At 51.2% G+C, this 25,003-nt stretch overlaps 1 protein-coding gene across 2 annotated transcripts in view; it reads right to left on the bottom strand.

Moving 5' to 3' along the window:
* Window positions 1-25,003, bottom strand: part of Pde8a (phosphodiesterase 8A) — a 153,475-nt gene that overhangs the window by 127,084 nt on the left and 1,388 nt on the right. The window contains exon 1 of one of the 2 annotated variants that reach the window (XM_040729461.1): window positions 5,940-6,116. The exons of the other annotated variant lie outside the window; for it this stretch is intronic. Coding sequence (XP_040585395.1) covers window positions 5,940-6,116 — 177 coding nt within the window. Of the gene's footprint in view, window positions 1-5,939; window positions 6,117-25,003 lie in introns of those variants that run through there. 2 annotated transcript variants of the gene reach the window in all.

The raw sequence follows: 25,003 nt of genomic DNA on the forward strand, positions 1-25,003 counted from the left end.
TCATAAAATTATTTTTGTTACTTTATAACTGTAATTTTGCTATTGTTATGAATCTTAATGTGAATATCCATGTTTTCTAATAATCTTAGTCTACCCCTGTGTGAAAGTATTGTTTATCCCTCAGAGTGGTTATGAGAACCACTGGCCAATCCATGGGAGGGGGAATGAAATAGGCAGTTAAGACAGCAACAGTAGGCCAGGGCTGTGGTGGCGCACGTCTTTAATCCCCGCACTTGGGAGGCAGAGGCAGGTGGATCTCTGTGAGTTCGAGACCCAGCCTGGTTTACAAAAGCTAGTTCCAGGACAGCCTCCAAAGCCACAAAGAAACCCTGTCTCGAGAGAGAGACAGACAGAGAGAGAGAGACAGAGAGACAGAGAGAGAGAGAGACAGAGAGAGGGAGAGAGAGAGACAGAGAGAGAAACAGTCTAGAGGTTGAGAGCCAGGAATAATGTGTTCTGAGTTCTGAGTCCAGCTTGATTATATGGCCCTGAGTGAGTCTCAAACCACTGGTATCTTATCTGCAAAGGAGAAAGTGACGGCAGCCATCTCACAAGGTTGCAAAGATTAAAGGAGATATCATCTGTAACACGTCTAGCACAAGTACAAGACTTACAGAGTAGAGAGCATCCAAGAAATGACAAGGGTTACTAATAGAGACAGCCTGCATTCCAAGAACAAATCCATCACCCGTATTATCTCACTACTGAGAAACCACCAGCCTTGGCCAGACTCCCGGGGCTTACTCCTATCCTCACTTCTCCTCTGCTCCTTAATTTTACTTTTTGTTTTAACTCTGAAATATTCTGTCCTCTGAAGCATTTTAGGTTATTCTGAGATGTCAGCCCCCCACCGTTCCCCCCACCTTAAGAACTCAATCTAAATGGCAAAGTCATATAAGAGAGAACCAGTATCCCCCAAACCACTTCAAAAGGAACATAAATGCCAAAAGGGACCACAGGCCCCATCGGAAACTTCACTTCAGTATGGAAAAGATCAAGGTTGAATTCTGACATAATATCATTCTTACAATCACAATGAGATCTATGGTGGTAATGACAGTAAGTATTGTGATTATACAGACACACATTACAGTTGCTTGGTGTATATATATTTTAAAGCTTGTTACCTAATCTTAATTTACATGTATTTATGTTTGCCTAAATTAAAGCAATTCCCTTTTCATGTGCTATCTGTTTTTGTTACTCTGCCAAGTTACTGAGTGTTTCTCTGAGAGTGGGAAATATTTTTGAAATATTATGATATAGGTGATTACCAACATAAAGCATTTTATATACCTAACAAGAGTTCAAGCAATTTTTTTTAGTTCTTCATAGCTAAGCCTGGCAAAAGACTCTATATATATGGGAAGTCATAAGAACACAATAGTGTGCAACTCCCCATCCCGCCCTCCTAGGATAAACTGTATCATATCCCAATAGGAGCACAAAATTAGATCTCATTTTCTCAACTACACTGTCAGAGGGAAACTGTCAGTAAATTTCAGTGGAGAAACAAAATCAGCTGGCATGGCAAGAGAAGACTGCTTTAACAAACATAGATGTGATTGTTTATAAATTAACAGCAGGCAACCAATTTTGTTCTAATATAGACGATAATAATTATTTTATAGCTAAGACGTCAGCTTATTTTGGTTGACAAAACTGGCTAGTTTGGCCAGTTCTGTGGAGAAAGGGAGTTGGGAGGAAGAAACGAGGAGGAAGACTGGGAGGAGGGAGAGGAAGACCATGAAAGTCAGAGGAAAGCAAAGGGGGAAGAAGCGAATTAGAGGACAAGGGGTAAGAGTCAGACCAGCTGGGACATCTGCAGACCCTGAGGGAGGGAGCTCTGGTAGCGATCCTAACTCGTGGTCAGAGTGAATGTGCACCACATAGTCAGTCCTGCAGTGTACTGCCCACCAGCCACACTAATCCTTACGACTTCAGAAAAACATGAAGCAGAAGTGGAGGCCACATCTTCAATCCCAGCACTCAGGAGGCAGAGGAGGGTGGATCTCTGTGAGTTCGAGGCCAGAGCTACATAGTGCGGCCTGGTCTCACAAAACAAACAAGAAATAACCACAAACAGCAAGGCTCACTAGGACAGACAAATTCTAGGACGGACATACCCTATCCCCTGGGTACAAGGCTCACTAGGATGGACACCCTATCCCCTGGGTACAAGACTCACTAGGATAGACATATCCTATCCCCTGGGTACAATTCTCTGGGGAACAACAGCCAGAGATGACCACAAAAACAATCTAGTTAAAGACTCTTGCCTATCTCTCCTTTATGTGAGCAGGGAGACTTTGCACTTCTACAGCCTGTTTCACACAATCCTGTCCAACAACTGTTTACGGAAAGTCTGCTGTGTACCAGGCCTAGGGAAGACAGCATCAACAGGTATGCCTTCCCACCTCACAGAGCTGAGGACAGCTGACAGCAGGGGACACCAATCATCCATCCGCAGTCCCTTGGGTGTTTGTGAATAGACCCTCTCTACCACCCTTCCCCAACACCAAATGTTTCAAGGGTACCCCGAGTCCCCGCTAAGGAAAAAGGAGACAGAGTCAATCTAAAAACTGACAACACAATATTGAAAGTTACTGTTAAAGCTCACCCTGGCTGGGAGTTGGTGGCGCACACCTTTAATCCCAGCACTCGGGAGGCAGAAGCAGGCGGATCTCTGTGTGTTCAAGACCAGCCTGGTCTACCGAGCCAGTTCCAGGACAGGCTCCAAAACAATACAGAGAAACCCTGTCTCGAAAAGCAAAAACAAAAACAAAAACAAAAAAAAGCTCGCCCTGACTGAAAATAAAAGTGTGAGCGTTCATTGTCTGTAACCGCACAGGTTATGTAACTCCTGGATAAATAAACAACCAGAGTATCTTCAGTAATGCTCACATAGGTGCAGACACTCACCTCCCAATGTATCACCAGATCCTAAAGCGCCTTGGGAATCATTTAGAACTAAACTGTATTTGTTGAGTTCTACTGTTAGGTATATTTCTTGTATTTTGAATACTATAATCTCTTGGAAGGAATCAGAGCTTATCCTGGCTTGCCTACAACAGAACCCTAAGAAAGGGACTGGATAATCAATCAGATCTAGGAATGCAACTCTAAACACCCTTTGAAAGATCACAAGATATTTTAAGAAGTTGATTCTGACAAGTCCTGCATATATATTAAAACAAAACAAAACAAAACAAAAACTCTTGGCTGAAACCAGTTTTAGGGACATAGGGACATGCCTCTATAGTACACCAGAAAGGCGGGAAGCTGAAGCAGCAGGTCCCCAAGTTCCAGGCCACTGTGGGTACCACACCAAAACACGGTCAGAAGGAAAAAAGAGAAAGCGGGGACAGAAGGAGAGAGGGGGGATCTTTGCTGAACTCACTGAGTTCCTCAAATTGATTTGATCATGGAACCCTGTATTCATGTAATACTTGTTAACAGTCCTCAGATTGCTGCATAGAATTACCTATGAAATGTATTACAGCGTAAACATACACTGTTCAATCTGAAATGTATTTAATCAGTCTTCCAGCAACTCTGAGGATCTATTTAATGTATGCTATAGGAATATAAAACTTCCTACACTGAATTTCTTGTTTAAATTCACTCAAATATACAAATGAGTCTGCATTTTAAAGAATGAATACATGCACGAACACATGTATTTGTGCCCATGTGCCTGCATGACTGCATGTGGAGGCCGGAGGGCCACCTCTATGGGCTGTCTACTTGTCTTTTGAGACAAGCTCTCTCACTGAACCCAGAGCTCACTGAATGGTTACCCCACCCGGACAGCAAGCTGAGGGGATCCGCCTATCTCCACCCCACCCCAGCCACAGCACTGGGGTTAAGGGGAATGGGTACTGGGGATCTCAACACTGTCTTCATTCTTGCCTGACACTCTACCATCTAAGCCATCTTCAAGCTCCCAGCTCAAAAAATTTTAATCGTATTAATAAAGAGCTGGGAGGTGTTGGCGCACGCCTTTAATCCCAGCACTCAGGAGGCAGAGGCAGGTGGATCTCAGTGATTTCAAGGCCAGCCTGATCTACAGAGCCAGTTCCGGGACAGCCAGGATTGTTACACAGAAACTCTGTCTTGAAAAATAAAACAAAAAATATTAATAAAGAGGCAAGTGAGTTGTAATTTGATCATGCTAAAGCTTTTCCTCTCTGACATGTGTTTTTCAACTTTCAGAGCACATTTAAGTCTTAATTTGAGGGAAAAACACTGAACTAAAGAGAAGCTGTAATTACTTTGCTCTATTACCTGACAGGCCTAAACTAATCATACAGCAGCAGTATGGACAGCTCAGGAATAAGAGTGTGGGAGGGGTTCTCGATCAGTTGCAATTTCTCTTCTCCCCTGTAAATGCTAATTGCAAGCCTATCTTAAAGTACCAGTGAGTTAACAGTAAACTCAACAGTTATTTAGCGCCTACTGTATGCATGCCATGGGGCTACCCACTGTGAGGATGAGCTACTGTCTGGGCCGTAACACACAGACACAGGTCTGTCAGCACCGAGTACTTGGACTAGGAACTCTGAAACCCGGAAAACAGAGTGGCCGAGAGTAAACTGCTGCACAGGAGATGTCCACAAGATGACTAATAGGATGTGTAAGACAACCAGGCCACCACAAAAAGGCCTGTATGCAGTAAGGTGTCTCACTGAAAGGCCGGCTTTGGAATTTAATATTGACTAATGAAAACAAACAAACCCACTGTTAGGTTTGGGTCAAAACTGTGACAGTTGGTAAGGGTCCCACATTCCCTAGTTTGCTAAGTCTGTTAGGTAAGTTTCTCATCAAAAGCAAAGGCCGAGCAGTCTAAACTCTTGATTGCCACAGGTTTCTTTAAAGAAACTACGGGAGAAAGAATGTCACTTTTGATAATCAGAAGGCTGAATTTTCACTCAAAGTATTGGTAGGGCGGGGCAATCTCTCCAGCATGGGAGCTGAACAAGACCTTCCCTTTCATGCAGAAAAAGTACCATAGTGATAGCTGGGAATGTAACGCAGGCAAATCAGCTACGTCCTTCAGTACTCAGTAAGCAAGAATATTGATTTTAAAACTTGCTAGTAACGAGGGGCTTTTCAAACACGGCAGCCGAGCCCACCAGGAGTTTGTTTTCCTACCTTAAGGAAACACAAACCGAAGCGTGAGGTGTTGCTCTAAAATCCCAAATGTGAGCGGAAAGCTGCTGCCATGTGCCTCGGTGAACTTTTATCTTTCCTTTGGAAAACCTTAGCCCTCGAAACTTTTGATAAAAGCAGAGGCAAAAGGCATTGGGGACGACACGCAATGCAAAACAACAACAAACCCCTCTAAGTCCCAGGCCTCCATAAAAGATTAACTTTGCCCTGCCGACTCCTTCAAATGCTCCAGGAGTATTTTCTAATTACATAGGCTTTAAATACCACACGTGTGCTAATAAAACCTGAACTCCAGATAACATGTGCAGTGAAGCCAAACCGATGTTCCAGGTTACATTTCAACAAGCCCCAAAGAAGTGGGAAAGTGAAACCGCCTGTGCAAAGAGCGGACAGAGGTTGGGATAAACTCAGCAAGGTGTGTGTGGGGGGGCGGGGAGGGCTCGCACCCAAGACCCTTCCCAGAGCGGACAGCCCTCTCCTTTCTACTCTGGGAACCGCAAGAGCCAAGTGCACCCCGGTTTAAAGTTTCAGGGGTGTGCCAGAATATCTCGGGGGGGCCCCACGCGGGGCCCCCGGCCGCTGGGAGGACACTGACTCGAGGCGTCCGACCTGGCCGGCCGGGGAAGAACAGGCACCACCGAGGCTCGAGCAGAGCCGGGTGCCAGCCCCGTCGCAGAGCGGACAGCTGGCGTCGGTGAACGCCCGCCGCGGCTGTCGCCTGGAGGGCCCCGCCACCCCGCGCCCGCCACCCTCCCGGTGCTGCTCACCTTCGAGGCACCGCCGTCGCGAGGATGAGGCTCCACGAGCCTGGTGCTGTCGGAGTCGGGCGCGGTCGACCGTCTCTGTCTAGACAGCGGCTCGGGCCCCGGGGTGCCCTCGTCCTCGCCGACGCCGAGGTTCGCTGCTCGGTTGTCGGAAATGTGAATGCTCGGGGTGCAGCCCATGCTGGCGGCGGCGGCGCGGGCGGACACGCTGGCGAGCAGCAGCGATCGGGTCAGCAAACGGCCCGCCCGGCGCCTCGGGGCCGCCGAGGGCGCCTTGTCATCGCGGCCTGAGCGAGCGAGCGGGCGGGCGGCGAGCGCGGGTGTCGCGTCAGGAAGCGCGGCCACCTCTTTTATCGCGCTGCGGGCGCGGTGGCGACGGCCGTGGGGAGGGGGCGCTGGGGCGGGAGGCGCACCGCGGACGCCCCTCCGAACATGCCCTTCCTGAGGCGGGAGCCGCCGCCGTCTCCCTCACATCGCCGCGCGCGCCGCGGCCACCGCGCTTCCGGGGAATGTCGGGGGAGGAGATTTGCGCTCTCGCCACCGGGAGCCGCGAGCCCGCGCCCGCGTTAGCACCGCCGCGCCCTCGCCTCGTCCGACTCTCGAGGAACCGGCGCTCGCGAGGCGCCGCCCGCTCCCCAGCCCGCCGGGCGGCTGGTAAGCGCCCCCAGTCGGGCGACCGTTGGGAAGCCTAGCCCTCAGCCCCTGCGCCCCGAGCTACGGGGTGGAAGACGCGCTGGGGGAGCGAGCGAGCGCGTCGGCTCCACTCGGGCCGCGCCGTCGAGAAGCGCCGAGGCGGCTGCGCGGGCGGGCGGGCGGGCGAGCCGGGAGTTGAGCGGCCGAGGCTTCCGCTCCGTGCTCCGGACCGGGTCTTGCCGGCAACGCGCCGCGCCCAGCCCCCAGCGGTGACCTCCAGCGGCTGCTGGCGTCAATGCAAAGCAGCTGGGGCGCCCGCAGCCTGCTCCCGGGACCGCCCGTCCAAGAGCATGCGCGGCCGCGGCCGCGACCGCAGGGGCGCCCAGCCAGCGTGCGCAGGGAAAGGGACTGGCTCGATGACACATAGCAATGCTGCTTCAGGGGCCACCCGGTTCGTTCACTGTCAGATCACAGTGTTTGAGACTTGGAGCGCTGTCAGCCGTTAAGAGGCCAGTTGGAAGGACTTCATTCTGAAGTGGTCAGAGTCCATGGGGGTGGGAGCGCACCCCACTCCAGGTCCCAGACGTTAGTACCAGGGACAGCCGTTGCTCCAAGACCTGGCACGTCACGCCCCTCGGGCTGCACCGGGATGGGTGCGACTGCGAGGCTTCGAAGCTACACTTCGTGGAAGGCCGGTCCTCTTAGCCAAAGAACAATTCCAGGTTCAACAGCCCCAAGATTCAGAGCCAAGGGAAGGGATGTGCGCCCGTCCAGCAGGCACCAGGCCTGTGAGGACCCCGGATAAGATGTCAGAACTGTAGCCCTCACATGCTGCCAGCCTAGCTAGCTGTGTGACTCCGGCTGACTCTCTTAGCCTCTCTGTGGCTGAAGCTAGAGAGTGACGCCCTTGGGTGTGCATCTGGAACCCAGAGCCAGCCACTTCGGGGGCCCTCCCGCCCTTCATTGCTCTCCAGGTCCACCGGGACCCCGGCGGGGCTGTAGCTTCCTTTCCTCGGTCCACACCTTTCCTACCCGCACCGGGAGCGACCCTGAGAAGCCCAGGCTCCCGCCCGCGGACTGGCTACTGTTAAGACCCGGAGGTAGGCTCCGGGCTGAAGTCCCTGCTGCCTCGCTGAGTCGGACACAGGTGCTTGACATCTGTGGCGGTTCCGACGTCCTTGAGCATCGATCTTCGGGACCTAAGGAGGGCCCAGGGCGGCTTCGGGGGCGAGCATAAGGCTGCAGCGGCTCTGGCCATTGGCACGTGGCTCCTTTGTCAAGTTAAAGTGCGCTGTCCTATAAAAGTATCACTGGCTCCGTGGAGGTGCCTTGAAAAACGGGAAAGGCTGTAGTATCCATCACCCGCTATCCCACCCAAATTGTAGTGTTTTCGACTAGCAATCTTAGAGGGTAGTTTGTTCAGCTGGCGTCTGGGTCCCTGGAGAAACCGCCCTTAGCCACAGATGCGCGTACAAGTCTGAGGCTCTTCGCCCCGCCCACCAGAGGTCTGGCCTTGAGGACTTCACACTGACCTTGCTTGGGAAGCTCCAGGAAGCCCCGGCCCCTCCTGGCCCTCCCCGCACAGGCTGGCCCTCAGCGTGCCTGCTTTGTCTTGGGGATCCTTGAGCTTTAGGTCAATAACAGGGTGGGGCTGAGGAAAGGGGGCTCTGGAAGTCTGGAGACCAAAGACTGCTGGTTCCTCCCCATCCACCCCCCACCATCCTGAGTGAGCTACTTACTCTCTCTAATCTCAAAACTGACCTCGCGCCCTGCAATTTAGGGACCCACAGATTTGGAAACCTGAAGCTAAGAGAGACACTCAGGCAGATTGGAGCCATCTGTTTCCCTGTAGGGTAGAGGGCACCCATTTTTCCTGTGCTTAAGGCCTTAGCCTGGGTCGCGGTGTTGGAGCTGTGGAGAGTAATCAATCTCATCCCTCCTCTGGCTGGAGTCCCCATCCGCGGGTCTTTGAACTCAACCTGTGAAACCAAAGGGTCTGCAGGCCTCAAGGACTCTGACCATGAAAGGGGGCTACACCGACAAAAACAACCTAAACCTTCCTGTCTACACCAACCAGTGCGTCCCCCAGGACGCATGGGGCCCGTGAGGAATCCCGCCCTGGGGTGGAGAGATGGCCCAGTGGTTATGAGCTGGTACTCCCGAGAGAACTTAAGTTTAACTCCCAGCTCCTGTGTCAGGTCCTTACAGCCACCTGTCATGTCACTCCAGCTCCAGGCGAGGGGATATGACTACTCCTCTCCTGTCCTGCACTCACACACAGACCCACATGCAGCACATGCAAAATAAAGAGTAAAGGACCCTACCAGTGCTGGGCTAGAGGCCTACGCCCGGTTCCCAGGAGACTGAGGCAGAAGGGGATCTACATAACAAGACCCTGTCTAAATTTTAAAGGGGGCGGAGCACAGAGTTGCCTCAGCAGTTAAGAGCACCTGCTGCTCTTGCAGGGGGCCCGGGTTTGGTTCCTGACACCCCTATGGTGGCTCACAGCCATCTGTAACTCAGGTGCAGGTGTCTGGATGCCCCCTTCTGGCCTCCACAGGCACCAGGAATGCTTGTGCACATAGGTGCATGCAGGCGGGACACTTATACACATTTTTCTTAATCTAATTTTTTTAGTTAAAAAAATTGCACCAGCAGCCTCGGGTAACTTATGAACTGAGTCCTATGCAGAGTCGATACCTGCCCCCCCCCCCCCGCACACACACAGAGTGCTGGCCAGCAGGAGCCTCACCAGCAAAAGCAGAATACCAACATCCCAGTCCATTATGCTGGGCACAGGGAATCTGACCAGAGTGAGTAATTGAATGCCCATTTCAGTTCTGACTCTCAGGACTCAAGCATGAGGTTCAGTGGGGCTGATGGAGAGGATAACCTCAAGATCTCAGCCCGGTCTCCTCCTGGGGGGCTGCAGGTTACACATCAGCCATTCTCAGTAGACTCTAGGGTCGTGGGGGCTGGGAGAGAGGCAAGGGCTGCTTTGTTGTCTAAATCCAACCCTATTGTTCCCATGCTTCTCCTAAAGCAGATAGCAGTTCTCCTCCCTCAGCGCCTGCCTGCCTTCTCCACCCTGCGGCCAGCGGATTCCAAAGACAACCTCCACCACCAGAGTGGTCCCTATGGCTCCTCTCCCCGTCTTCCCCCACTGGACTGACTGATGGAGAAGGAAACGATCTGACTCTCAGCCTTGCCCTTTCCAAGACCTTGGACAGCCAACCTTTCCCTCTGTGAGCTGATTTTCTCAGCCGTAAATCTAGGATTAGCAATGTCTACCTCTCAGAGATTAGATGGGCTCACTGATATCAAATGCCCGTAATAGCCACTGTGTCCCCATAGCTTTAGCATCCACCGCCCTCTGGGCTCACTCAGCATTGCCTTCCTTTAGTCCTAGCTCCCAACTGCTAAAAACAAGAACCTATAGGAAGAAATGGAATCAGCCAAACAAGTCTATGGCTTCTACCTTATCAAGGCTCCCCCCACTCCATGTCCCAACTTTCACTGTCTTGTATAATGTGATTTTTTTAATTATATTGTTTTTATTATTGAGACAGTGTCTCTCAAATTATTGTTTTCAAATTGAATATCTTATAAACTTATATATGAATACCTTCTGAAAATCAAACATTTGAACCAAGCAGAGGTATATAGTGTACAGAAGAAAAAAGTGGGGGGAAAAAAGGCCAGGCACAGTGCCCTTTAATCCTAGTACTCTATGTAGGTAGAGACAGGCAGATCTCTGTGAACTTGAAACCAGTCTGGACTACCTAATGAGATGCAGGTCACTTGGGGCTATATAGTGAGACTCTGTCTCGCAAAAACAAAAAGGAGAGGCTATTCTGTCCCCAACAACTATTAACAGTTTTGACTGTGTTTCCAGACCAGTTTCAACATTGAACATTATTTGTGTGTATGTAGCACACCTGATACAATATTTAGAAAAAGGTTACAGTGGACATCACTTAAAAGGCTTTGTGGATTGATTTATCTAAATGCCTGTCCCCTGCTCCTTTGGTCCAGAAGGGGTGAAGGGGAAAGGAGATCAGAGACATTCAGCCTTGGTTGCTACTGAGAGAAAACATGCTGGCCACCCTCCCTGCCAGCCCCTGAATCAAGGCCTTTCTAAGCCATCTCCCCAGACTCATCTCTGTGTCTTTGTTATCCCCTGACCATCCCAGCCTTTCTCAGATAACAGGAACAGATGACCACCTTCAGACAGAAGCCACCAGAATGGAGGAGTGCCCTCTGGAGGCCAGAATGGTGGAGGTTTAAGACCCCCACGTAGTTCTGATCCTCTACCTCCAGGGCTCTGTATGCATCTGGGGCCCTGGAGTAACAATGCAGTGTAACTCCCTTTCTCAAAATGGGTTTATTGGTCTCACGGTCTAGGACTTCTCTGGTTCCCTATGCTTTACTCTGTGATTCCATGGACCCCTTCCTGCAGGGCCAGGGACTCCACACCCCTTTCATCTACAGGATCAAAAGCAACGTTCCTAATAACAGTATCCTGGGAGACAAGTGCTTAGGGGGCCGAGGGCTTACACTCAACACAGGATGAGCAAGGGGAGTGCGCCACCAAAGACCAGAAGCCACCAAAAACATTTCCTGTGTGGCCTCAGGAATCCTCAGTCTACATCTGTTCGACCCCAGGACCTAGTGATTTCCACCCCAGCTTGGAAGCACATGACCCAAATTCTATTCGGTTTGTTTTTTATTATTGTTGTTTGAGACAGGGCCTCTTATAACCCAGGTCGGTCTTAAACCTGATATGTAGTCAGGAATGACAAAGAATTCCCAATCCCCCTGCTGCTACCTCCAAAGAGCTGAGATTCTAGGCCTGCATCGCTGTGCCTTACTTTTTGCCCCAAACTCCTAATTTATGGTGTTACAGGGGGTGTCTGTCCCTATGCCTAGACCTGTGTAGTCACTGGTACTTTGCCGGGCTCCATTTTGATTAAATGATCCTATATCTCTGCATTAGTTACTTTGGTCATCGCTGTGGCAAAATACTTGTGTGACAGCTGATCTGGCTGCCAACTTGACACCCCTTGGGAAGAAGTAATCTCAGTTGAGGAATTGTCCTCATCAGACTGGCCTGTGGGCACGTCTCTGGGGTGTTTCCTTGATTGCTAGTTGATCTAGGAGGGCCCAACGCACTATGGAGAGCACTAACCTTAAGCAAGTGGGTCTGGGCCTGAGGCCTGGAGAGTTGGTTCAGAGCACTTTTCTTACAGAGGACCCAGGTTTAATCCCCAGCACATAATACGGTTTGATCCGCTCTTCTCACCTCTGGTGCATCAGGCTTGCATATGGTACACATACATTCATGCAGGCAAACACGCAAACGCATAAAATAAATCTTTAAGAAAAATTAAAGCTAGGTGTGAGTCTGGGAGCAAGTCAGTGAGCAGCACTCCTCCACGGTGCCTGCGTGAGTCCCTGCCTCAGGTGCCGTGAGTGGTGGGGTGTGACTGAGAGCAAGATAGACCCTTTCTTTCCCCAGCTTGCTTCAGGTCAGGGTGTTCATGACAGTAACTGAAAAGCACGCTAAGACACCCTGACTAGGGCAATGGAAAGTTTGAGGGACACCTGAGGAGAAGCTCAGGCTGCAGGAGTGAGGCAGCTCACACTGATAGCCGCAGTGGGGAAACAGAAAGCTTGCTCTCTCCTCTTTATTCAGTCGGGGACTCCAGCCCCACAGGACGGACATACCCCCAACCCCATTCTAACGCCTTCAAGTTGACAAAGTCAACCATCATAATCTCTGTCTTAAAATTTTTCTCTTTTCCTCTTCCAACAAAACGTGTGTGTGTGTGTGTGTGTGTGTGTGTGTGTGTGTGTGTGTGTGTGTGTGTGCGCGCGCGCGCGCGCGCGCAGCTACATGTGCAGATGAATATGCATGTGGAGGTCAGAGACAAATGTTGGGTGTCTTGCTCAACCACTCTCCACCATGTTTTTTGAGATGGGTCTCTCTCACTGCACCTGGAGCTCGCTGATTCCCAGCAGGCCCCAAAGATCTTCCTGTCTCCACCTCCCACACTGGGTTTATGGTGAGCTCTAGGGATGGGAACTCAGGTTCTTATAATTGCATGGAAAGCACTTTACTGGCTGAGCCATCTCCTTGGCCCTTTTCTGATATCTGTCTGTGCAGCCCAAGCTAGGCTGGAACTTTAGACCTTCCTGCCTCAGCCTCTTGAGTGCTGGAATTACTGGTGTGCATCTCCTTAAACCCCACTGAAAATTCTTAATAGTTATCAAGCAAAGGTCCCTGGAGTTGGGTTGACCACCACCACCACCACCACCATCATCACTGCCCCCACCATCATCACCATAGTCACTACCACCACCCTCCTCCTCGTCACTGCCCCATCACCACCCCACCATCACCATAGTCCCCACCATCAGCACCAACCTTAACCTATCACTACCATCATCGGCACCATCAGCACCACTGCCAACTCCCACCCCAGCCGCAGCAGCATCATCGCCATGGTCACCACTAAAGCCATCCTCACCCCCATCAGCAGCACTCATCCCAATGACACAGCTTTTGCAACAACTTCCCAGGCCCCTCATACAGCACCAGGGCAAACGGGGCGGGGGGTGCTTCTACAGCTCTTTTCTCAGGACCCCCTTTGACTGTCTCCAGGGTTCTCACACGAGAATAGCCACGCTTCCTGTCTGATGACTGAGAAAACACGGCATGCCCAAAGCCCCCGTGAACTCAAGTGCACCTTTGAATGTCCCCATTCATTGTGTTACTTACAGACTAACAGATTCCTCAGAGGACTGTCGCCCAGCCTGGGGCCACTTCCTTCAGCCGGGGAAAACTTCCTTACTTGGGAGTAGATCCTCATAGCTGTGAGGCCAGGGACCTTGCCAGGCTGACAAGGACCCGCACAGTCTGTCTGTGTCCCTGTGTATCTCTGTCACCTCCACCTTGTCACTCAATGCCATGCTTCCTCACTTCCCTGCCTGCCCTCTCTCCCTCCCTCCTCCTCCCCTCCCCTCCCTCCCTCCTACCCTCCCTCCCTCCCTTCCTGTTCTCCCTCCCTCCCTTCCCCCCTGCCTCCCTGCCCTCTCTCCCTCCCCCTGCCTCCTTCCCTCCCTGCCTGCCTTCTGGTGGGGGCTCACTATGTTTCCCAGGCAGGCCTGCCCTAAGACCTGCCCTCCCATCCCAGCCTCTGGAGTAGCTGTGACCACAGACGTGTGCCATCACACACAGTGCCATGTTTCCCTTTGGTAGACACACATCTAGCTCCTCCTCCAGGTCCTCCCTTCCACTCCACTGCCTTTGTAATTTTGCTTCCCTCTCCCTGGAAAGGCTGCAATGTTCTTTCATTCATGTGCACTCATATATGCCGTTACACGCCTCACCCTTCTGGCGCAGATACTCTTGTTGTAGTAGATCAGAGCCCAGCCCCAAAGGGATGTTAGCAAACCAGAAGTGACTGGCTAGGGAAGCTGAAAGATCCAAGCACAGCTCCGCCTTCAGGCATGGCTTGGTCAGGGCCTCCATCAATGGCATCGGCAGTTGTTGACAGCTATGCCATGGTGGCGCACGCCTTTAATCTCAGCACTTGGGAGGCAGAGGCAGGTGGATCTCTGTGAGTTGGAGGTCAGTCTACAAAGTGCGTTCCAGGACATCCAGGACTATACAGAGAAATCCTGCCCTCCTTCCCCCCCCCCAAAAAAAGAGGGAAAAAGTACTTGTAGATGCTGGAGTGGCTCATGAGGCAACCAGCCTTCCTGGTTCTGTCCCCACACCTTCTCCTGGGGACCCGGGCCCATGCCATGCCATGCCACGGTAGGAGACGGGCATCTACACTCTGGCCTCACGCCAGACTCTTGCCTCTTCCTACTCCTTCCTTCCACCAAGGCGAAGCTCAGAGTCCCTACTACACGGAAACACCCATGGAGATTCCTGCTAGTGCCCTCACATCATTGGACAGGGCCTCAGAGAAGCTAAGTAACCCATTCTCAGTCACACAGCAGATGGTAAAAGCAAGTCACAGCTCTAATCTATGTGACACAAAGCCTAATGAGTCTACCCTGTACGGTATAAGAGCTTCTGTAAAATAAACCCTAGAATAATAAGCTAAATATTGGCAGCTGAGGAGTCAAACATCACCGAGGCTTGAGAGGCGAGAAGTACAACATGATATACCCGAGAGCCACTGCGGGCTGCTCTGTTCCCAGGGTAAATGTGAAGCAGCATGCTGGTTACCAAAAGTATGTGGGGCTTTTGAACCATCAGCCGCAACGATCATGAATCACTCTTTTTAAAGCTCTTAATCTAAAGCAACCCCCTTTTCCTCCTGGCTCCCTTCCTGATCTATCAACTCTCCCGTCTCCAGGGCCTGCCAGGCCTCATGGGAAATCTGTCACGGCTCTGGGAACATGCATGATCTCCAAGCCTGCTTTATAAGGCATGGAAAGCTAGTCATCAAATGGCAGTACAGCTGGAAAGTCAAACTATCCAAGAGCCTAGTTAGGAGGGTCCTAGATTTCCTATTCCTTCACACACGGATGCCTCACAGAGTGACTGTTACATGCTGGTACCACATGGGAAACCCACATGGGGAGCACAGGACAACTAAAGAAACCCAGCCTCCTGGGGGTGCAGAACGTGATGATGGAGGCAGGTGTCCCCCAACATTGTGAGAGCTGTGGGTGCCCTGGCATAAGGTAGGCTCTAAGTGTGTGTCCCAAGAGGAAAGGACTTCATCTTGGACAGGGCAAGACTGAGCATCCAGAAGCTCTGTCCTGAGGTGAGACACAAGAAACATCATTTTTCATTCACACACACTTGCCTTTCTTAAAGCTGCATGCGGTTTTCCTCTGGGAAGCCACAGTTACCTTTAGTGATTTTGATAGAATCTTTAGTGTTGCTACCTCCCTGACCACAGCAGTTGGTTAAGATGGCCACACGAGCCAATCAAGAGTCAACAAGTGCCGATGCCATTGATGGAGGCCCTGACCAAGCCATGCCTGAAGGCGGAGCTGTGCTTGGATCTTTCAGCTTCCCTAGCCAGTCACTTCTGGTTTGCTAACATCCCTTTGGGGCTGGGCTCTGATCTACTACAACAAGAGTATCTGCGCCAGAAGGGTGAGGTGTGTAACGGCATATATGAGTGCACATGAATGAAAGAACATTGCAGCCTTTCCAAGGAGAGGGAAGCAAAATTACAAAGACAGTGGAGTGGGAGGGAGGACCTGGAGGAGGAGCTAGATGTGTGTCTACCAAAGGGAAACATGGCACTGTGTGTAATGGCACACGTCTGTGGTCACAGCTACTCCAGAGGCTGGGATGGGAGGGCAGGTCTAAGGGCAGGCCTGCCTGGGAAACATAGTGAGCCCCCACCAGAAGGCAGGGAGGGAGGAAGGGGGGAAGGGAGGGAGGGAGGGAGGGGGAGGGGAGGAGGAAGGGAGGGAGGAAAGGGAGGAGGGAGGAAAGGGAAGAGGGAGGCAGGGAGGAAGGGTGGTGAGGAGGAAGGGAGGGAGGGAGGGAGGGAGGGCAGGGAGGAAGGGTGGTGAGGAGGAAGGGAGGGAGGGGAGGGGAGGAGGGAGGGAGGAAGGGAGGGAGGGAGGGAGGACGGGCAGGGAAGTGAGGAAGCATGGCATTGAGTGACAAGGTGGAGGTGACAGAGATACACAGGGACACAGACAGACTGTGCGGGTCCTTGTCAGCCTGGCAAGGTCCCTGGCCTCACAGCTATGAGGATCTACTCCCAAGTAAGGAAGTTTTCCCCGGCTGAAGGAAGTGGCCCCAGGCTGGGCGACAGTCCTCTGAGGAATCTGTTAGTCTGTAAGTAACACAATGAATGGGGACATTCAAAGGTGCACTTGAGTTCACGGGGGCTTTGGGCATGCCGTGTTTTCTCAGTCATCAGACAGGAAGCGTGGCTATTCTCGTGTGAGAACCCTGGAGACAGTCAAAGGGGGTCCTGAGAAAAGAGCTGTAGAAGCACCCCCCGCCCCGTTTGCCCTGGTGCTGTATGAGGGGCCTGGGAAGTTGTTGCAAAAGCTGTGTCATTGGGATGAGTGCTGCTGATGGGGGTGAGGATGGCTTTAGTGGTGACCATGGCGATGATGCTGCTGCGGCTGGGGTGGGAGTTGGCAGTGGTGCTGATGGTGCCGATGATGGTAGTGATAGGTTAAGGTTGGTGCTGATGGTGGGGACTATGGTGATGGTGGGGTGGTGATGGGGGCAGTGACGAGGAGGAGGGTGGTGGTAGTGATTATGGTGATGATGGTGGTGATGGAGAATCTAACCCTAATTCTGATTTTGAACTCCTCCTAAGCTGGTAGACATTTGCTAAAGTCCTTTGTAGAGATGGTCTTCTTGAGCCTTCATGACCCTACTCTGAGATCCGAATGTCGTCTGTCATTCCTCTTTCACAGGTTAACTCCAGCTCAGTAGGAGAGCAGGGCTAGCATGAGGTGAGAATTCTGGCAATGGATCATACAGCCAGCAGCTCAGCAGTGAGGTGTGCAGGTTCCCGAGACTGACAGCTTCCTGATCTTTGGGTGACATCTTTTCATGCTTTTTCCTCCTGGCCTTCCATCTGTGACCAATCCCTTTCTTTAAACTACTCTGCTTGAAATCTTTCTTGTGGTGTCCATTTCTCTCGCTGGCCCCTGGTGACCGTGACGTAGGTTCATTGTCAGCCAAGGGCATCAGGACCACCGTCTGCCAGAGTGAATTCTGATGCTTTACCGACTGAGCTATCTGGGCTCTTCAGAGTGAATTCTGATGGATCAACTGGCGGTGAATGAGGTGAGAAGGTCCCCAGAAACCCCTGTGTTCTGGAAGAGATCTCTCTCCCACTGAGCAGCTGCCTCCCCTCACTAATGACCTGAGCTTGCACATACAAGTTTCACAGGCTAGCTAGTGACTTGGGGTGATTGTGAAGGGAAAGCTGTTCACAGAAAATCTGACGTTTTGTTTCAGCCTGGGGACCTTCAGGACCAAATGCTGCGTGTTGTGGTTAGATAGCCTGCCTGGCAGGCAACACCGCATTCGCGGCTGTCACCGAATCTCGTGGGGCATGGCTCCAAGAAGGGGCTGTGTGCATAATAAGCCCAGTGCCTAAGAGGAAGTGAGCTGTGGCGGTGGGCGCCCCCTGTCACTGTCTTCCATGTTCCTCCTTTGACTGTGGACCCTTCCCACACCCGAGGTTGAGGGTTGGCTGCTTTCAGCCAAAGACCATCACTCCTGTCCCCATGTCCGGGGGTAGCTTGTGTGCAGGACATGATTCAGGTCAAGGAGGTGTGTGCGCTTGCCTGGGATGGTGTGAAGAGAGGTTCCTGAGAACACGTTTTCTTATACAACGGAAGGAGGGAGGGAGGGAAAGGGGGAGGGAGGGAGGGAAAGAGGGTGGGGTGAAGAAAGGAGAGAGGGAGAGAGGGAGGGAGGAAGCCGCTTTCTCAGCAACCTGGAGCTATTTCAGAAATCTGGCCCCCATGATAGGGGTGTGTCAACACCTGAGGAAGGCCAAGCGGAAATCTGGGAAGAACCTATGTCATTCTGCCCCGTGTGCAGTCACAGAGCTGCAAAATCAACAAACTGTGAAGCCACCCAACCTCCGAACTCCCTGCTGTGTGGTAAAAATGCATGTCTGTGGTTCGAACTAATTGTAGTTGGGGCTGTTACCTGTCCCCAGAAACGTTCTACTTTTAAAGCCACCAAACAGATTCCTGTATCCTTCTCAAATGTGTCACCTTGTGATTCAACGTGTTCCCTTTTCCAAGAAGGAAAATGAGGCTCAGCAAGAGGAGACTTCGGCAAAGGCAGAAAATCCACTCTGCAGCGCTCACCCCTGTCCCAGCCTTTATGCAATGCTGGAGAAGATTGCTTATTTCTAAGAAATGCTTCCTTTTCCCATCCGGCTACTGCTTCTCTGAGCTGCAGGCAAGTGTGGGACGGAACGAATGTGGTCCTCCATCATTTCCCATGTTCCTGTCCATGTGTGCCCTTGGGTCCCAGCTCTGAGAGGGGGCAGGGCACCGCCCGCCCAGCACATAATTACCACGCTGGCCAGCCAAGGTGCTGCCAGCTGCTCTGGGCCACCCGACAACCGTGCCCCAGCTGCAGCTGATGTGGAAGGTCAGAAGAGAATGAGCTCAAGAGGCGTCTCTCCCTTCGGAAACATGGTCAGTTGCCAGTGCCCACACGCAGGCAACAGGGGCTCTGGGAACCCTGATTTCCTGGCCTAGCGTTTGGTAGGAGACCAAACCTGCTACATTCAACATTCGCCTGGCTCCGGCTCCCAACCTTGCAGTTTCTTTGTGGCTAACTGGCCAAGCAGCAGCAGGCTCAGGGAGGCTCTCCTGGAGCTGTGAGAAGGATTTGTGTGCTTCTGCTGAGACTCGGCCACAGAGCTGGCCCGAGTGGCAGGCATCAGTCATATCACGGGTTGCGTGCTTTTCTTTCTAACTATGACTGTTTACGTATGTGACAGCACATGCAAACATCCTCCTTTTCCTCACTGTGCTTGCTCTTGAGCCCTAAAAGACAGGGTCATGTCTGTGAGGTTCAGGTCAGGAGGCCCCTTTCCCTTGTCTCTTAACAAGGCAGACAGTCTGGGATTCCCCACTGATCTCAGTCAGGGGCTATGCTTCTATGTCAAACTGGACCCATCGCTGGCTACGTCAGCAAGAAAAGGAACTTTCCAGAAGGAATATCAGGATACCAAGGGCTACACGTGATACTGCACAAGGACTTCTGAGGACACTTAACAGTCAGGCGTGGAATGTTGCTGCCCCAGCAGCCATCATGGTCTTAAATGTGGCAGTCTACAAGACGGGTAGGGCATAGAAGACCTGTAGCTTCCGCCCTGTCCTCTCCCTCTCCCACGCTCTGGGAGAAGCAGCCACCACACGGTGAAGGCATGGGTAGAGAAACAGAAGCTTCCTACCAAGATTTGCAAGTGGACCAAGGTTTGCAACTGAAGCCCCTGAGGCTGGTAGGCCCACTGACAGACCTCTGGAGCTTTGTGAGGGGCTCCTCTCCACACCTAGCTGGGCAACGAACTGAGCTTTTGCATCCTGCCTTCAAAACACCCATGAAGGAGGCTTCATTCGTTATTCGTGGTTACTCCATGCTGCAGAAAGAGAAGGCCAAGGAATAATCAAGAAGCAGGGGGAATGGATGAACACGAAGCCCTCCCTTCAGAGAGTGAGGTGGGAGGAACAGCTGAGCTATGCGTACGTCCATGGACTTTAGAAATTCCCTTACTAAGCCGGACTGTGACTCAATCCCCAGCACTAGACAGTGGCTTGTAATCCCAGCACTTAGAAGGTGGCATCGGGAGAATCATGAGTTCAAAGTTATCCTCGGCTCCATAGTGAGTTTGAGGCTAGCCTGGGATACATGAGACCCTATCCAGAGACAGAGGGGAGAGAGGGAGAAAAGGAGGTGGAGAGAGAAGGGGGGAGGGGAGACAGAGGGAGAGGGAGAGGGAGGGAGGGAGAGAGAGAGAGAGAGCACACTTCTCCCTGGTCTGTGCTTGTTGCTCTGGGTGCCTCCGTCCCCATTTGTCCCTCAGGTACTGGACTGTTCAGACCCTCTAGCCAGATGACATCAGGGCCTCCCTGTGCTGCCTCCAGACTCACTTCATCTCTGTCTTGCTTCAGCATACACCCCTGACCCAGATCTGGCAGCCCTCTCCTCCCCTCCCCCTACATACACACTCATCCGTAAACCCAAGAACTCTTGAGTTTCCCAGGTGCACCTGGGGCCAGTATTTCCAGGAACAGTGATGCTTTGTTAGAAAGAACAGTCCTTTGGGGCATGATGCAACACTCCTGGGTCTTGTAGGTTCCCTACTGGAGTGGCCCAGAGAGAAGTTCCTATAGCAGCAAGTCCTATACCCGACTGCTGCCAGCAACACTGTCTGGTACCCGGTCTCCTAGGGAGTTAGGCTTATGCAACTTTTTCTAGGATTTAACTTCCTCTTTCTCTTTGGACTTTATGTTCAACGTTTTTGTCTTTGTCTGAGTGAATTGTGTATAGTTAATATTCATACGATCAAGAAGTGAGTGAATTGCCAAGAAGGAAATGTTAGAGTCCTTGCCATCCCTTTAAGAGTCAGTGCCTTTGAAATTACATTACAACAAAGATTCTGACCAGTGCTCAACACAACAGCTAAGCCTTTGGCCAGGTGGGGACAGAAACCAAATGTCAACCCCAAGATTCCCTGGGGTGCAGTCCCCAGAGGCAACACTGTAAAAAATATTATAATTTCAGGACTAACACCTTCGCCCCAAACATACCCAATCGGCAACATAATAAAGCAAATCCCAGCATCCCAGCACCCCAGCACCTGAGCACCCCAACACCCGAGCACCCCAGCACCTGAGCACCCCAGCACCTGAGCACCCCAGCACCCAGCACCCAGCCTGACTTTAGTGCCACTTCTGCATGAGCCAGGAATCATGGCAGCAATTTGTGGCAAACACTCCAAATGACAGAAGCTTCCCTTGGTTTATTTTTATTCAGACAAACAATGGATTGGAGATCTGCATAGAACTATACTCGTGTATACTCATGTGCCATACTCGCAGAGATTGTAACATGTGGTGGCTTCCGCTTCATGGAGCCAAGGATAGTGTCCAGCACATGCTCTGTTTAGCCAGAAGGGGTGAATGTGACCAAGTCAGCTGATTTGCCCAGGAATGAGCAACTTCCCATTCTTCGGGCCTTTCAGTGCTAAAACCAACAAAGCCCCAGGCAACGTGGAACAAGTTGGTCACCCCGGAGAAGGACATTGCTCTGCTGATCAGGAGTCCTCCTAGAGACGTGGGAATTGCAGAGGAGGACACAGCTCCTTGCAGAAGTCCAGCCTCCCTGGGTGTACCACACAGACCCTTCTTTCCAGCACTGCCTACAATCAGGGGACAGATGCTTTTCCTCGATTTCCAGCTGGAGTCACTTTCTGCCCTTCCCTCTTCTGTGGCAAAGTCTCACTCTCTCCTCGCTGCTCTCAAGGGCCACACTTTCATCTTTCTCCCTCCAGGACACCTCTCAGAACGTAAAGTCAGGGTTCTTGCTAAAGTAAGATTCACCAATTGCGGTTTCTGGGTTCTGGGTTGTGGCCACAGAAAATAAGCAAGGCAAGGAAATATCTGGGGATTGACTCTGTGGGGAAGAGGAATTAGGAAGCTTATGAAAACAACTTAGCATCTCCATAAGTCATCTTGCCTCTGCCATGGGATGGAGGAATTGTCTCATACTGTCACAGGTTCTGTTGACAATCTCACATACTTTCTGGCTCTCTCATCTGGGACCCTCACCTGGTGGCCTTGAGACTTTCTCACCCGGGCATCTTCCTGGAGCAGTAGACTGTGGTTACATCTGTCAACTTTCACGAAGTCATGCAATCTCATTGACAACCATCAAGATTCCCTTCTTGTGCCGGGCGGTGGTGGCGCACGCCTTTAATCCCAGCACTCGGGAGACAGAGGCAGGCGGTTCTCTGTGAGTTCGAGGCCGGGCCGGACCGACAGCCTCCAAAACAATACAGAGAAACCCTGTCTCGTAAAACCAAAAAAAAAAAAAAAAAAGATTCCCTTCTTGTGGCCTGAGTCAGCCAGAGTGACTGTGGCTGTGCTGGACGAATTACCTTTGTCCTGGGATTTGGGAGGAAAGCAGAGACTTTCCGAGTCATGCTGGTCTTTTAAGCAGGTTAGGTCAACAATGCCGAGCATGGCCTTGTACTGAGAGGCTTGAGCAAACCCTTCTGCTTTACCAGAGTCCACGGTCACGATGCCCTTTAAAGGTGGTGCTCTCCTTACTTCAGAATCGAGGACACTGGAGGCTCAGAGTTCATTTTCTTACCCAAAGATACACAGAAGCCTGAAGTAAAACTGGAACTCACCTCTGTCAGGTTCCAAAGAAACTCCGTTTTGCCAAATCCCAAAAGGCAGTAGGGACAAATGGCTGTGGTGGGGCCTATTAGCATCCTAAAGCACATGCTGGCGGCCAGCTTCCCTCAGTATCACAAATACTTGGTACACATTTGAACTCCCCCCACCCCCCCCACCCCTGGTAGCATCCTAGCCCTCCTCACCTCCTCCCCTACCCTAAACTCCCTCCAGCTCACTGGCTTCCCTCCCTCCCTAGCTGCTCACTGAAGAGATTTCTTTTATTGTCCTATTATTAAATAAAACTCTGGAGTCAGATATTAGGGTATAAACCTAATAGATCCACAGAGCAACAGAGAAAGGATCAGCTAACCCTCCTCTCCACCTTCCCAGATGGAAAAGGCCTTCAAATCTTTCTAAGCCCCTCCCCATTCCTTTCTGGGTCTCTCTATCCTAATCTGGGTTGGCCAAAAACTCTATGGTTAATTCTGGCCAGCTGGATGTTGACTCCGCCCACCCTCTGATTCAAGGTTTAACTTCATTAGCAGTCTCAGGAGTCAGAGTGTGATCAAAATATCCCACAACAACTCATTCTCCCTATAGCCCTGTTATTTTGGCTATTCTATTTCTCTCTGGGCTCTGTTCCTGTGTCTCTCATAGCCAGGTCAGTCTACTACTTTCTCTCTCTGTTCTGGACTCTTCCAGATGCCTCTGGATGTTCTCTCTGTCATCCCAACAATAAAAATCTTCCTTTAACCATACCATGAAGTGGTCACGTCATACAACCTAGCTCTGCCTGGCTCTGAAACCCATCCACTCCTCTCCCCATCTCTTCTATTCCTGCAAGGGAGATTCTGGACCTGCCAGTCAAACAGTGGATCAACGCACACATTGTTTCTCAAAACCCTCGCTTTAAAAAACATTAAAGGCAAAGATTCATAAACCAATAAAGGCCAAGAGAAGAAGAGTATGACACAGGTAAGATCAGTAGCATTCTGAAGATGATGAAGGTCTACGGCCATACCACCCTGAACGCGCCCGATCTCGTCTGAAGATGATGAAGAGGCGGGAGGAGGCGGGGCTGAGACAGCAGAACGCTGGAGCTGAGGAATGGAGGTTAACGGTTACTGAGGGCACCTTCAGTGCCAGGTAACTGCCTGGCTCTGCCTTCCTGTCTCAGACAGGGAGCCGGAGGTGGAAGGGGGATGCAGGGCAGTGCATTAAGAGGACTGGGGGGACTATGAACTGTGTTGGCCGCTAACCCCCCCTTTTTCGTGCATTTCAGGAGGCTGGGTGACAGCTAGGCAGCAGACCTAAGAGAGTCAGCTACAGTAAGGGTAGAGAGCTCTGGGTTGATTGTTTCCATTTCATATGCAAGTGCTGAAGAATCCATTGGTGGGCTGGCAAGATGACTCAGCAGGTAAAGGTGCTTGCTGCCTGATGACCTGAGTTGAGTCCCTGGGACCCACCTCGTAGAAGGAAGAAACCAACCTCCAAAGTTGTCCTCTGCCATCTGTGTGTGTGTCCATACCTTTGTGTGTGTGTGTGTGTGTGTGCACGCGCACACACACACACACACACACACACAGAGTAATACATTTTTTTTAAAGAGTCAAAAATCTCTCCTCCCTAAGTTTCTCCCTCAGGTGGAAGACTTCCACTGAAGAAACAAAAGAACTCTACAAAAGATACCAAGAGGTATTGGCATCTGGTGAAATGGATGGTCGCAACCCAATTAGTAACTAGTCACTAAGCCTTACCCCCTCTCCATGCTCACCCCCAGAACTCCAACAATCCCCCAAAAACTCATTATTGTCCATATACAAAACCAAAATGTACTATACATCTGAAGAAGGTAACCAGCATGAAAAGCAGGCGAAACCAAACTAATTAAACAAGGGGTGGTGGCGTCGAAGGCCACAAAGTGGCACTAGAAGCCTGAGGGTAAAGGATTGCTTTTTGTAAGCAACAGTTTTTGTTTTGTTTTGTTTTTGTTTTTCTAGACAGGCAGGGTCTCTTTGTATAGCCTTGGCTGTCTTGGAACTCACTCTGTAGACCAGGCTGGACTTGGACTCACAGAGATCCACCTGCCTCTGCCTCACGAGTGCAGGCTTATAGTCCCCACCATCTGGCTATAAGCAAACATTTTTGTTTGTCTTGTAGTGCTGGGATGGAATCTCGGCCCTCATGCATTCGACATGGTACACATGTCCTTAATTTAACTTGGTAATTTTTATTTGCATAACTAAGTTACTAGTCTGTGCCTTGTGACTGTGCTCAACAAATGATGGCTGTTTACTTACAGAAACCACACGCAAGAGTCCTTGCACCTTAACTCTTGCCTTCAGAATGGAGCAAACTTGCTTTGTAGGCTGCTGTTGTATATGACATGGAGTAGCAGGGCAGGACAGGGCACAGCCCGCTCTCCTCATAAGAAAGACAATGACTATGACTGCGACCTGCCTTGTAACTAGTGAAAACACTAGTGTGGTCAAAGCTGCAGACACAACTTCTGCAAGCTCATTCCAGTTTTAGCTGAATGGCAAACTGTC

This window comes from Mesocricetus auratus, unplaced genomic scaffold (genome assembly GCF_017639785.1).
Source record: "Mesocricetus auratus isolate SY011 unplaced genomic scaffold, BCM_Maur_2.0 Super-Scaffold_4256, whole genome shotgun sequence".
In the NCBI taxonomy this organism is placed as follows: Eukaryota; Metazoa; Chordata; class Mammalia; order Rodentia; family Cricetidae; genus Mesocricetus; species Mesocricetus auratus.